We start from the raw sequence: 15,714 nt of genomic DNA on the forward strand, positions 1-15,714 counted from the left end.
GCCCTTGGTATCCATGGTACCTTTTACGTGGGGTTTTGCCTGTGGGCAGAGATGTGCCAATTGTGGGTACACAGGTACAGTTTTGGGAAACAACACAGGACCTGGGAACCTGATTGGTAGGGACCCAGGGCACACCAAGTCAAAAAAGTGCCTCATGTGTCAGGCAGAAAGTGGGGGGTAACTTTGCAAAAAGGAACACTTTCCAACATGTGGGCAAAGTTGAAATGGGAGAAAATCAAACTGGAGTTAACTTTATGTTTATGTGGATTCCATTAAACTCATCATTTACGTTTTCTTCCATTTCAAAGTGTCACATTTACAAACAGCAGGCACCTTTCACACAGTGGCCTGTAGACACAATGCCATATTTATAACCGCAAAATTCAGTCATTTGTTAAAATAGAAGGAACTTAACATGAAGAAAAATGATTCAAAAAATAATAGCACATAATTGTTTTCATTGGAAGTGGAGAAATAGATTGACTTAATGTTTCCTAGAAATAGTAGCTGTGAGCTTCTCTGAAGGTGTCTGTGAGCTACTGGTAGCTCGTGATCGACTGGTTGGAGGCACCTGGAAATGTACTAAGCTGGGCGTGGAAGTGTCTGGTAACACTGCGCGAGTGGCTTCAGCTTCAGTAACTAACAATGATTTTCATTGATCAGAAGTAGCTTGGAGACCCCTGCTCTAAAAGAATACAGAAATGCCTCAGTCACTGGATCTGGTGCCTATTCAGCGAGAAAATATTGAATAATCTTTTAATAATAATAATCTTTTAATAATAATTATTATTATTTTACAGACTTAAAAAACATAAGTACGGAATGTGTCAATGGGATACAATTTCCCAAATCCCAAAACCATGTATAAAATCTCTAGCTGGTTGGGCAAAAAAGATAAACATTACCTCTTCAATTTTTTTTATCATTTCACTCAAGGAGGGGTCCTTTCCATCAAGCAGACGCACTCTGTTCTCCGTCCCTGGACTTTCCACATTTTTTTCCAGTTCGTTCACTTTGTCATGGCACTGGGAAAACTGAAAAATTAAATAGAAAAATCAAGAAGTGTTGTTAAGTAAAAATCTGCAGCGAGGCACTCTGTCCAAAAACAAAGGAATATGATCTTAAATTACAAAAAGGGTATTAAACAGAAAAGCATTTCCCATTGAACTTCCAAATGTACAAAAAGAACTGTGAACGAATGTGACCAAGGAAAGTGTATTTCTGTAAATACATGACTGAGCACACATGGCTAGTGATGAACTAAACCCACACTAGTGCAAAGGACGTTGAAGTCACGTCCTGAACAATGCAATTCATCCTCAGCACTTTAGTGAAGTATAGTTTGAATTAAAGCGGCACTGTTATACGGCATACACAATTATGCAGCAAATAACAGGACATTTTTATGGCATAATGTTGGATAATCTGTGACAGAATTATCGTCATTTTGTCATTTCAACAGCTATTAATGACATCTGGGCAAAGTTACTCAATATTAGTATCAATCCAACTGCTATATAAAGCAATATACAGCATACAGAAACTGAAAAGTAATCATTAAACCTTGGCAAAAAATGGGCCATTACGCAAATTCTGACACTGTTTTTACTAACTTTTGATCCATTTAAACTTGAAAACATTTCTTTGGGTGAATTCCACAGATTATGCACCAGGTCGTGGATTATGTGGCAAATATGGCAAATCCACAATCATGCAGAAACGCAACATTTCAGTTACCTGTGTATGGTGAACATACATGTGGTACAGTGGTAAAGTAAAGCAGTAGGGAAGAAAGACTTAAATTCATTTGGCCCAAGGCTTAAATCCTGGACAATTTTCTTTGAAGCCGATGATTGTGGAGCCTATCTTTGAAAAGAGACAACAATTTGGTGGCCATTAGGTCCAGTGTAGAATCCACCAACAACACTGAACACTTCAAACTTCCGGTGACAGAAATTCGTGGGTTTGTGCACACTTTCACAGTCCCCAACACGTTAACTATACAGATATATATTTCTGTCCCAGTGTTTTATTCCAATGGATAAAAAAGGGGAAGTAAATAAAAAATGTGTCAAATACCATCAATTCACCACACCATTCATCCAATTGAAAAAATGTGGAGAAAGAGAGAAAGTACCTCACGGTAGAACCGCCAATGGGGTTGCTGGCTGACAATTACCAGTATACCCGCTTATCATCATAGGTAACTTCCTCTCTTATAGTGGAAACAGAAAAGAGACAGAAACAAGAAAAAGACCATACACCATACAACAGAGCTTTTTCTTCACGAAAACCAGAAAGCATATTGGTTAATCATGCAATAGCAAAACCCGGTAAACCACGTTTGCTATTGTGTGTACACATACACCTATATTACTCCAGTGAGAAATAATAAATGTGAATCTCACCACTAAAATTAAAGAGCTAGCTGGCCCCTCCTTATTTTATTCTGGGCTGCGAGCTCTACAAATTAAGACCGGTTCATACTGAACCAATTTTCACTATAGCCAACATGTTTCGTTGCTTTATTTTGTGCAACTTCTTCAGGGCCAACGAGGGGTTATCTTCTCATAGTTCCACTTCAATATTTACACCACCTGTGATGGTAAAAAAATGACACGAAAATTAATGAGCCCAAAAATCCCGGCCTGCGTGCAGCGGAGGGCCAGGTCAAGTGAAACTTACAATGTTGTGGCACTTAGATCTATTAAAACATAATCACCTGGAGGTTGCGTCGTGGTAGCATACCTGCAAACCTCCACTTAGGACTCCAGTGTCAATTGATCATATGTCCAACAGAAAACCAACTGCAGTCTGGTCTTCTAAAATGTACATAAAACCAGTGTCAGATAATGTACGAATATAACCCAAACCGAATGTCATACCACTTCCATACCTTCTCAAATCTCGTGACAATATTTTAACCATTACACATCTTGTACTTCGAAGAGTGTCAGCCACACTCGACGTGTAAATGCCAATGCCCGAAAGCTAGCCGAATTCCAAAGTTCAGCTCTGCTGAATTACCCTCGGTACTCCATCTCACTCACACCGTCCTATTCAGCTCTTACCGACCATCAAAGTCGCTTAACCTCAGCCGATTCACACCAGCGTCGTGAACTCGACCCCATCTACGGGTTCCCATTCGTGTGTTAATTTAACTGTGTGCATTGTACCGCCCACTGAACCGAGCTCGGCGTGTCACGTGATTTCAGCCATCCTGGGTACGAAAGCAGCAGCCATCTATAAGGGGATGGCAATTCTTGTGCTGCCTTCTGTGCTCAGTCTAAGTATACGATGCTTCGCACACCATGCCCACTGTTTTATGACCGTGCATGAACAAATTCAATTAAACAATTTTAGGTTCAATATTGCAGTGTTGATATCGAACCTTAAGGGGCAATTTTGTGCTCTTTTAAATGACCAAGTACTTCTCTTACAACCATCCTTACTAGGGCCAACTATTAGCTGGTTGTGTTGCAGGCCCCAAACTGTTTTGATGTGGTTTTGATCGATCATATAATCTCCCTAGAATGCAATGCTCTGGGTGCCCTTCCCCTCATTACTTTTAATGTCCTCAAAAGAGTATTGAGATCGCCTACATCTTAGTGTCACAGAATCTAGCCAAGCTAATAATACTAGACCATTATATTTCGATCTCATGGACTAGCGTCACAACCCACTCAATCTAGTGTTAAAATTGGAGAGGGTGGACAAGGATTCCTTTCTGGGTAAACTCATGTGTGAGAACATTTCTTGCTAACCTAGAAGTTTTACTCGAACCGTTAGCAGGTGAAAACCATTGCACCATACTGGGTGATCTTAACTTTCACCTAGAGGCGTTGGATAACCTTGATACTGTAGCTCTTTTATCGGATTTGGAAGTAATAGGACTCCCACAACTAGTCTCAGGTCCCACTCATACTGCGGGTCACCTTTTGGATGGTCTCTTTTCTAGTCATACATCACTTAGGATGAGAGATGTTCTTCCCTTGACATGGACAGACCATTCGGCTATTCTTTTTGATTTTTCACTAAAAGATATTCCCTCCCCAACTAATAATCTCTCATCCATTAACCATTTCAGAGCTTGGAAAAGCATTGACACTGCTGCATCTCAATCATTACTACTGACTTCGATGCCATCTATTGTGACTGATCCTGAGTTAGGAGCTATCAACTACACCAACTGGATTCAGAACACAGTTAATATGACGGTCCCTTTAAAGAAACAATCTATCAATAGGGCTTCTAAGTCCGCACATTGGTACAATGATGTCCTCAGGCAAGAAAAGCAAAAATGTAGACGTCAGGAACGTAGATGGAGACGAGACTATGACCCAGATCAAAAATCCTGCTACAAAATCATGATGTCTAAATATAAACAACTTATCGTTATGGAAAAAAGTCAATTTTACAGTACCCAAATTAATCTTGCTCACGACTCTGTGAAACAACTTTTTCAGGTAGTCAAGCGTCTCTCTGGCCAAGTGACATCTATCCCCATCATAGCTACTCAAGAACTCTGCGATTCCTTGGCAGACCATTTTCAAAGTAAAGTGACCAACATTTATACTCAATTCAAGGTACACACAATCAGTACTGGACACTCACCTTCCACTCCCAAGGATCATAAGGACTTGGCGTGGTCATATTCTGTCCTGCCTGACTCGACCTCTCTTCCTTCCTTTCAGAATTTCACTCAGGTTCCGTCAGAACTGGTATCACACCTACTATGCACTACTAATTCTGGCTCGCCGGAAGATCCATGTCCCCCTTCCATTCTTAAGTTGTTTCCTGACATTATAGGTCCCAAACTTACTGAAATATTTGATGTCATGTTTTCTTCAAACATCTTTCGTTCCATCTGGAAGAGAGCGACTATTAAACCTCTCATTAAGAAGAGTTCTTTAGATCCCCACTAAAGTTGCCAACTATAGACCTATAGCCTGCCTCCCTCTCCCCGCCAAAATTGTTGAAAAGATCATGAATATCCAAATTTCAGATTATATTAATCACAATAACTGTTTGGATAACTCACAATTTGGATTCCGGAAGGGACATGGGACGGAAACCGCGCTTATTAAAGCTACGGACGAAATCAGGATGACACTCGATGGGGGAGGATCAGCAGTGCTTATTTTGTTGGACCTGTCCGCCGCGTTTGACACAGTCGATCATTCCATCTTGATCGACCGTGTCTCAGCGGTGGGGATCACACATGGTGCTAGGGATCTTATTTCCTCCTTTCTTGCTGATCGAGTACAATCCGTTGCTCTTGGCAATTTCAGTTCACCATCTTTTACTCTCCCTTGTGGTGTCCCCCAGGGATCCTCGCTAAGTCCGACACTATTTAACATCTATGTGTCGGACTTGGCGAGGGTAATTAAATCCCATCACCTGGCGGTGACATCTTATGCTGATGACACCCAGATTGTGTTGGCTATTAATAAAAACGGAGATAAAGTGGCTTCCAATTTTAATTTAGGAATGCTTGCAATAAGTGACTGGATGTCCACAAATTGCTTGAAGCTTAACTCCGATAAAACGGAGGTGATGGTGTTTGGTGACCTTTCCCCAGTTTGGTCACCTATTTGGTGGCCTGCTGCCCTTGGACCACCTCCATCTCCAGTGGCCAAAGCAAGAAATCTGGGGGTCATACTGGATAGTAAACTTACCCTTATGCACCATGTCAATACTGTGGTGTCATCCTCATTTTATACTATGAGAATGATCAAAAAACTCCTCCCTTACCTTCCCACGAGCATGATCAAGACTTTGATCAGTGCGTTAGTGATATCTCGCATTGATTACTGTAATGGACTCTTTGTCAATGCTCAGGAAGGAGTCATAAAAAAACTACAGTTGGTGCAGAATGCTGCGGCTAGATTGATCACTGCGACCTCCAAGTTTGCTCCTATTTCCAGCACTATTAAACAGCTTCACTGGTTGCCAGTAAGGAAAAGAACTAAATTTAAGGCACTTTGTATTGCCTATAAAGCAATTCACTCCCTAGGACCTGCTTTTCTAAAAGATGCCTTTTGTCCTTACACCCCGGTAAGGTCCCTCCGCTCATCTACTGCATGTCTTGTGCAGGTCCCAAGGACTAAGAAAGTCTCGTGGGGTGACAGGTCCTTTATAGTAACTGCCACCAAACTTTGGAACAGTCTTCCATGTCAAATTAAAACCTGCACTTCCCTTCTCTCCTTTCGCAAACAGATAAAAACATGGCTCTTTAGACAGTAATCATTTCATGGACAGCATAGCGGACACACAGCGCCGAGACACCCTCGGGTATTTGTGCGCTTAACAAGTCTCCTAAAATAAATAAAATAAAACAGTAAAGCTTTCTCAGTACTTACTTTGGAGGCAGGGACACCAGAAAACATCTCTAAGGCTTTTAGAATTGTATGTTCTGCAGTGGACATGGGGCTGAGGCAGTCTAAAGACCCAAAGAATCCCTCCCATAGGCTGGTTCGACAGTGCCGGTACAGTGGCCCACAAGAAACTGAAACTGTCTCTTTCTACTAGACCGTGCCAAAAAAAATGACATAGTGAATGCTAGACGAAGTAATAAAATGTAAATGTGGGATACTTGTAAAGCGCACTGTTACTTTACCCGAGTGTCCTGGCGCTGAAGACCGCTGGGGAACCCGTCCTGGTTTTTTCCCTGTGAGATGGTCCCTTTCTGGGTATCTCCAGGGTGAAACCAGGCATCCCCGGCGTCTGTGGGGGGCTGTTGTAGAGATGAGGCAAGCTTAATGCCCAGAGTTACCGAGTGTGTTCCCTGGTTAGAGTAGGCACTGAGGCGAGAATTATCGAGTCCGTTGACCCTGGTCAAAGACCCTGCGCGTCGGGAATTGAACCCTGGTCCCGGGCCGTTCTCTGCTTACAGGTCTGCCGCCTCTAACCAGTGAGCCACACCTCTCCACCTCTCCACCTTACCCTGGAGGCTCGGAGATCTGTCCCGAAGGAAGACGATTGGGAGGAGCAGTCAAGAGGCTTCGTCTTAAAGGACCCTGCACTGTTCTGTAAGGTTGTTAATCAGCCTTTCTTTTTTTTTTTTACAAGGTATGAGAAACCCCCCATAGATATTGTCATCCCAGTGGAGGCATGGGTTGCTCACTACAATAGTATTTTTAATCCTGATAACAGAGCCCCTATTCAAGAGAGTGAAGTGATAGTTTATGGTAACCAGGAGCTGTATTCCAACTCTATTGAATTCAAGGACAGAATCGCTGCACTTAGGCAGAGTGCAGCGGGGTTAGCGCCCAGCCCGATGGTGTCCCTTTAGATCTCTTAGATAATATTGCAATGTAGGATCTGATTTGGACAAATGCTTTCAAAGCTTCCATCAGGGGCGACCTTATAAACACATGGAAGGAAGTAGTAGTGGTCCCCATCTTTAAGAAAGGGACAGTCATGATCCCTGCTGCTACTGACCAATTTACCCCCTAGACAGCTCCCTTGGTAGAATATAAGCACCTAAACTGGAGGATTCGGTGGAGGAAACCTCATCCTTATGTAGGTTTCATCCCCGGCTGGGGACAGTCGAGCAATGATTGAATCCCCAGCTGGTCAATGGCAAGGACACGTTCGATTCACCTAGCATGTATGGACCTCTCCTCGGCCTTTGACACAGTTAACAGATCTAAGATCTGGGAGTTAAGGGTAAGGCTAGGAATTGACCAAGCCATAATTGGCTTGTTGCAGAAGATGCACTGGTATAGTCTGATCAGGGTCAAATTTGGTACAGAGGTCGAATTCTCTCCTAAAAATGAAATCCTCCATGGGGGTCAGACAGGGGGGCGTGATAGCTCCATTACTGTTTCTTATTTACATCAATAACCTTGAGTTGAGCTTGTGTAAAGCAGGGCAAGATCTCCCCAAAGTGAAGTCAAGTACCCTGACCATTTCATTGTACACTGATGACCCAAAAATATATAACAACCCGAATATTCTATCTGGGAGGTGTGGAAATTCAAAAGGTCAAGACTTAATTATTTAGGTATCCCTCCTGACCATAATTTTATTTGGCACAGTCTATTTTCCAGTAGAGTTATCTAGTCCCTATGGGCTGTGGAGGCGATATTCATCTTAGCACGAGGGATAGGGCACAAGCCTGTGTGCAAGATGATTAGCATTTACAAAACTATGTGCACTTCCTTAGCTTCCCATGGAGTTGGGGCATGGGGGTATTAGGTGCTGGCCCCCTTGAGAAGGTGAAGAACAAGTACCCTAAGAAGACTTCTTGCTGTTCCCCAACCACCTGGTCTTTCATTTGTCACTCTGAGGTGGGTCTGTAACCCATGGAGAACAGGATTACGTTTGATCCTCTGTTACTCTGGGTCAGCATTTGGGGTAAAAAGGGGGCTTTACTTTCAAAAGATGTACTGGAAGATTATTTCCCTGGATCATGCTTTGGCGAGCCCCTGGATCCAATATCGTAAAGGAGGGGTTTACGGATCTGGGTTTTTTCAGACCTAAATTTCAACCTGAGAGAAAAAAAGCCAAATGTGAGATCCTTTGTGAAAGAAGGCAGTTAGGGAAAGACAGCGTAACCTCCAAAAGATACTTTTTGACAAATTAAGTAGTTGTGCCAAGTAACTACTCCATCAAAACATCTCTGGGTTGAGAATTTTATTTGACTTTATTATTTTCTTTTTTATTTCTTTGATAGAAAAAGTAGGTTTTTGCTCACCAGTTTCCTGAGACTAATTCTTTGCTCATCCAAAATGAGATCTCATAAAGAAGCGTTGCTTTATTTGTCAAAACTGTGTGAGTCAGATCTCTCTGTAGCAGTGTTAAAATTTGTTCGCTGTGCAATAATTAATTGTGGGTTTCTAAAGCGCTAGAATCGACTCCCAAAGGAGTATCTCTGCGCTGTAGACCGCTGGGGAACCCGTCCTGGCTTTCCCTGTGAGATGGTCCCTACTGGGTATCTCCAAGGTGAAACCAGGCATCCCCGGCGTATGTGGGGGGCCGTTGTGGAGATGAGGCAAGCTAATGCCCAGAGTTGCCGAGTGTGATCCCTGGTTTGAGTAGGCACCGAGGCGAGAATTATCGAGTCCGCTGACCCTGGTATTTGGATCCAAAGAATGGCGCAGACACATTCGCTAGACTCCGTTTTTATTACGTAAACACATTTTGCCCAAAAAAGCAGGAGGCCAAGGGCAAAGAGCCCTGCTGTGCTCCCATTGTGATGGCCCTAAAGTCAAGGAGAGATTGGGAGAGTGGTGATGGCAGATAATACACAGAAATGTGGCTAAGTGGTAGGTTACTACCTTGGTTTAAATGTACTTTAGAGATAGCAGGCAATGGCAACCGGTCTTTTATCTCACATCGACAATTCCCAAGAGAAGGAAACACAAACTAATCAAATTTAAAGGCAGAGTGTTTTCGACCTGTTCCAGCTGCGTGAAAGCTGCAGCATTTCTGTAGCACGTTTGATTTGGAAAAGGACATCAGGAATAATTTAAATTCCTAGTAGGAAAAGCTATTCCCACGCCCAGGCAATGCAAATGGATGTGAAACACTACTTCACAAGTGTCATGACTTACTGTACCTCATACTTTCCCTCATTATAATTAGCAGTCACGTGACTGACCAGAAGCTGACCGTTTAGCCAGCACAAAAGTCAAAGACTTGGTGGAAAAGATGACAGATGGATGCTAAGGTCAGCTGTAAATACCAGTAATTCTACAACACAATACAGTAATTTTCCAATCAATAGGCGAAAGGCACAAGTTGCCGATTGTGCGGAGACTTATGCTGCACATTTTTATGCGATTACGTTTGTGGAAAGGGTGCATATAGGTTACGTAGCGGTGGGAAGAACAGCTCACTGGGCGGCGTTCAGCGGTCGCCATGTGATGAGCGGGTGGGTTTTTCCTTGACAGTCCTACAGATTTTCAATGAGCCCTTTTGTCTGTAATTCATGTTCCACCACCGTGTTCCATAGCACGGTTTCGGTTTCTTTGCAACCAGAATCAAAACACCCATAATAATGTGTCAAAAAGAGTAGCACTACGAAGATGTCTTTAAACAGCCAACTTAGACTGACAAATACTGAGAAACACACTGCAATGCTCTGAAAATGTAGTGTATTTCCGAAGAAAGGCACAATAAGTGACACATAGGATGAAAAATGCATCCATAATAATATAGCTGGCTTCTCAGTCCACAAGGTTGTGTTTAGGCTCAGTACAAAGAGATTCCTCTGGGAGCCCCCCTCCTCACACATACACATCCAGGACCATATGTGCATGCCTCGAAGGCAAGCACGCCTTCCAGAGAAGAAGTTGTATGTACTCTACGACTTTGTTTCTATGGTGACGAATTAAAATAATACCTGCTAAATGTTCATATTCGGTCAGAATTCGGGCATCGGTGTCACATAAAAGGTTTCTAATTCTTTAGTATTATTTCACTTCCATGGGAACATGAGGTTTTGATTTATATACAAGTAATAAATAACACGTGTTCCCAAGAGGATTATGAACATGGATCGGATAACCAGAGCAGGTCAAACGCACGGCACAAGTTATTACATTTGAGACAGGTTAGCGCTACAATCCTACTTTTATTTCCACCGATGTAAAGATTGGGAGAAAGAGAACCCTGACCAGACTCACGTTTTTTTGTTTTTTTGTGTTTCCTTTATTTTTTATCAGCGCCTTAAAACCGACTGGCACTTACATCTGAGGAATCTGCCCCTGTCTATTACCTCTCCTTAGCTATCGCTGTTACATGGTAATAACACCATATCTACGCACACGGAAAGCGACTTTCACCACCTCAAAGACAATGTGTGTAGCTGGCCAGATGTGCTCCGAAGAGCAACGTCACAACAGAAGGCCATGTATATAAACAGCTGGAAGGACTATGTCTTCCTTTAGTCTGAGTGACACCATCTCGCTCACCTCCGATGACCCTGCATCACAGAACTAAAGGTCATGAGCGCCTGCAGACAGCCCAAGGGATGTACATTTACAGTAAATAAACAACACTGATGCACCTCCACACACACTGAAGCATCCATACGGACAACGGCCTGTCTCAGTGAGAATGAGGACCAAATACTAAACTCACTACAGAAATAGGTGCAAAAACAAACTTACAACCACATACAGACCACAGAGAAAGGCATGGTTTCTCCAGGCAGTCTGCAGATACCCTCCTTCATACAGTGAAAGCACCCAGAAAAGTAATTGTGGACTACAAAATGCTGCTCATGGACAACTATAAAAGTGCCAAACAATAACAGATGACTAACATACTCCAAAAAGGAGTTGCAGTAAAGTTGTTATAAAGGCAATTTCTGCCCCTACTCATCTTTCTTACAACAAAAACCACCCATCAACAAACCTAGACCCGATCCCATTGCGTCAGTACAGCCACTTGATCTACCCACCCACTGTCATCAGAAGAGTCCATCGGTCAACGCAAGAGGTCCGTCAGAATCTAACTTTCATCAGGTGAACGTCTGCCCAACTTTTGTAGGCAGAGGGCCTTAAGACCTGAACCCCATTGCAAACCACCAAGCGCAGATAGCCACTAGGCGCTCCACATTTACACAGATTAAGTTGAAAGGTCCCTATGGAGTACCTACTTGAATATAAGCCTCAACCCCTAAATCATGCACCCATGCCATCCTACTGGATGAAGGACAGCAGATTGAAGCTGAACTCAGACAAGACGAAGGTCCCCATCAGCCTGGGACGACTCCTGGTGGCCCACATCGCTAGGCACTGCCCCGGAACCCACCGCAACCTGGGGGTCATCCTCTACTCCGCCCTCTCCATGACCAAGCAAGTCAACGCCGTCTCCGCGTCATGCTTCAACACCCTCCGAATGCTCAGCAGGATCTTCAAATGGATCCCCCCCGACACGAGAAAAAACGTCACCCAGGCCCTCGTCACCAGCAGACTCGACTACGGGAACGCCCTCTACTCAGGAACAACAACCAAGCTCCTGAGACGACTACAACGAATTCAGAATGCCTCGGCACGACTGATCCTCGACGTCCCCCGACGCAGCCACATCACACCCCATCTGAGAGGCCTACACTGGCTCCCAGTCAACAAGAGGATCACCTTCAAACTCCTCATCCACGCACACAAAGCGCTACACAACACCGGACCTACATACCTCAACGACCGACTCAGCTTCCACACCCCCACCCGCAGCCTCCGCTCTGCCAACCTCGCCCTCGCCTCAGTTCCTCGTATCTGGAAAACCACCGCCGGCGGCAGATCCTTCTCCTACCTCGCCGCCAAGACCTGGAACGCTCTCCCTACCAGCCTACGACAGACCCAGGACCTGCTGGCCGTCGGAGGACTCCTCAAGACCTGGCTCTTCGATCAGTAGCAGCCCCCCTACCCCCCAGCGCCTTGAGACCCTCACGGGTATGTAGCGCGCTTTAGAAATGCAGTGATTGATTGATTGATTGATTGATCGGGAAGGAAACCCCCAGTGGAAAGCCTCTCCTGTCTGCATTACAAGCACGAAACAGAGTCTGTACAAACTGGTGAGCACTGGAACACAATTTTGTTTTTTTTAAGCCAATAGATTTCGGAACCTAATTCACTTAAATAACATAGCCAATGCCGTGTTCTGAGGACAGACCTTAATTGGAGGTTCAAAATGATAATTTATGTACTCAAATAACAAGACAGAGGGATACATGTAATAATACCAAACAGGCATGTCAAATTATTGCAGGGTCCAGGTTAAAAATTTCATGCATGAAAAAACAGATCAGAAATACTTGTTTTTAGGTTAAAAAATATCCTCAAAGGAAAGGCAAAATACAGCAGCTTCCGCATCTGGTGCTATTTACCTATACAGCTATGTTAGCTACCTCATCATTAATAAAAGATGGGCTTGATTAAATCAATAGATACATTTTGCAGCAGGAACTGAGGGCCCTGAAAAGTGCTGAGCCTAAGGAATAATTCCTCCTTTGCTGCCTCCCTTCTGACGGCCATGATGCCCAAACAGGAAGGTCCATTTCCTTTATCTCTGCATCTTCTGTACTGGCCCAAACGCTAGCACATTTCACAGTGCCATTCACATCAATCCGCTCACACGTGCATGACACAGAATATAAGATGAACCCCCACACACTCAGAGAAAATACACCACATTATAGGCCCAATTCACACAAAAGTGTAAAAGTATATGTGGATATGTGCACCTCTGTCTGAAGGTGCGTTTACAATTTTGTTTGCAATTCACAAACATTCTGAGGAGTATACCAAGCCACTAATGCCGCATCAGGCACAGGTTTCAAGGCAACATTGTGGAAATATCATGCGACGTGTTCGCTGGGTTTCCATTTCCCATCGTACCTAATGTACAATTACAAACTAGAGAGAATGCAGCCAGAGGTTGAAATGCACATTTTTATATTTTCCCTAGTATTTCCTCACAGGAAAACATTTTCCTTTGAAGAGCCCCATTCCCTTTCTCACCGCCGCAAGGATTTCCTCCATCTCTTTGGTAAACGGAAACAGTCAGATCAGAGTTTGCGAACTGCCAAATACTCACCAACCTACACCTTCTTCCGCCCACGACCCCACCTTATGTGTGGGGGTTAACTACTGAGTAATTCTATGCACTGACAGTTACTGAGTAGTAAAACCATTTACGCCTGTCAGAAATCCTTCTGCCATTCCTGAAAGGCATAAAATAAAATTACCTTGCTCTCATTCTCTGCAGAAAGCTTTGAAATGAGGTTTAAAGTAGTTAGTAAAATATGTCCACAGATTCTTCTCTCCTGTTGCAATAAATGAAAACCTGCCCTCACTAGGATGAGAGAAAAAACGTAATAAGCAAGTTACTTACTTGTACACCACAGTTCTCCAGTATTGATATCTTTCCTAGATTCCCCTGCTTGAATCTTCCAGCAGTCGAGGTGGGAGTCCCATGGCCATTATGCAGTGGCGGCTGGTGCTTTTAAAAAGTGTTGAGGCAGAAAGCTTTGAGTTGAATTTGAAGTGTGAGAAAGCGCAACATTCGAGCTTGATTCAACTAAGGAGACGGGGTTCCTATGAGACTAATTTTTAGTTTCATAATATTTCCCACGAAAAATGTAGAAAAAAATGGGTGCAAATGGTGCATTTTCAGCATACGTTTCAAGAAACCTTGCTACAATTTATTGAAAAAAATGTAAATGGCCTCCCAAAGACTCACCACTCTCCCTATACTCATGCAGACACATCGCTCCTCTCACCCTGTGTTCACAGATGCACACCGTTTTGCTCAGCCTACACTCACATAAGCATACCCCGCACCCTGCTCTCACTAGTGCACACCACTCACTGAGTGCATTCACACCCCTCACTCGCACTCAGGAAGGCCCATCACTCATCCTGTATACTCATAGTCACACAACTTACTCTATGCTCACACAGACACATCGCTCACCATGCCCTTCCAGCACTCACCCCAGCTCTTACGCAGGCACACAATTCGCCTTGCACTCATACAGTGGATTTGGATCATTCACTCTGCAGCCACAAAGGCACACCACACACCCTGCACTCATACAGTCACATTGCTTACTTTGCAGTCACACAGGCACTCCACTCACCCTGCAGTCATACAGTCGCAGCACTTTGTATTCACCCTGCACGCACACAGAGACCCCAAGGTTGCAGCTCCACTCCACTCAAGTGCTCTTCCTGGGGTGTGTTGGGAAGGGGGTGTTGTTGTGTAGTCCCAGCAGAGGAACACTTGGGCTGCAGGAGTTTGGGAGTCTACGCTGATGGCTACCCCTCAGAAGTGCAAGTTAGGGGTAGAAAATGCATACATTCTGTCCTCTGTCAGCCCCCCCTCCCTGACACTGCCTGGCCTTTGGAGATAACGGGAGGAAGTAAAAGCAAGGCTTTAACTATCTAGGGCATATCACTTCACTTACTTGTTTGTGGACGATAGTTGTGCACAAATGTCTGCAATCAGGTATGCACGTTTCTCCCATAATATCAATGTTTTACAGATCTACAAATGTCCCTCGGTACCTGTCTTTCCCGTGAGCCCATTTCTCTCCCAGCATGTCTTACAGATGTCGATATCTTCCTTAGCATTAACTTGACAGCGGCGCACATTTTCTCTCATTATTATTTTTCTAGAGATATGCATTTCTCCCCATTAGTCCTGTCTTGGGAAGGTGCGCCTTTCTCGTGCAATAGTGATATCGTATTCATGCTTGTCTATCTCAGTATGTAATATCCGGAAGTGTGCCTTTCTCCCTAGTGTTAATATTGTACAGATGTGCACATTTTCTCTTGAATGGAGTTCTTGATGGAGTGCACATTTCTCTCCCCTTATGCTCCTGCCGATGGGCACAGTTCTTCCTCAGTATATATGACTACACAGATAGATGCCTTGGAAACGGGACTCTGGCAGGAGTCAAACCATCCCCAGAGACTCGGTCATTTTAAACTTTTCTTGCTGTTAAGAGTGGCACTTCCTTCCTTCCGAATCCCAACCCCTCCGCCCTCATTCAAGTTAAACGATTTTTTTTGATAGATTATGTCCATTTTTTCAAACAGGGAAATGAGAGTAACAAACACATTTGCAAAAGACAGCACAGCATAGCATTTAAAAAATAATAGTTGTGCATTAAAACAACAAATGACAAGGGGGCTCAGGAGCACAGAGGGTAGCTGAAGTACAAAGAAGCCTCGTGCGTCTGCACTTCGCAGCCAT

General features: G+C 43.9%; 1 protein-coding gene across 2 annotated transcripts in view; it reads right to left on the reverse strand.

Moving 5' to 3' along the window:
• Positions 1-15,714, reverse strand: part of CCDC146 (coiled-coil domain containing 146) — a 950,534-nt gene that overhangs the window by 130,345 nt on the left and 804,475 nt on the right. For both annotated transcript variants that reach the window (XM_078679302.1, XM_078679310.1), the window contains exon 16: positions 906-1,034. In XM_078679302.1, coding sequence (XP_078535428.1) covers positions 906-1,034 — 129 coding nt within the window. The remainder of the gene's footprint in view (positions 1-905; positions 1,035-15,714) is intronic.

This window comes from Lissotriton helveticus, chromosome 1_1 (genome assembly GCF_964261635.1).
Source record: "Lissotriton helveticus chromosome 1_1, aLisHel1.1, whole genome shotgun sequence".
Classification (NCBI taxonomy): Eukaryota; Metazoa; Chordata; class Amphibia; order Caudata; family Salamandridae; genus Lissotriton; species Lissotriton helveticus.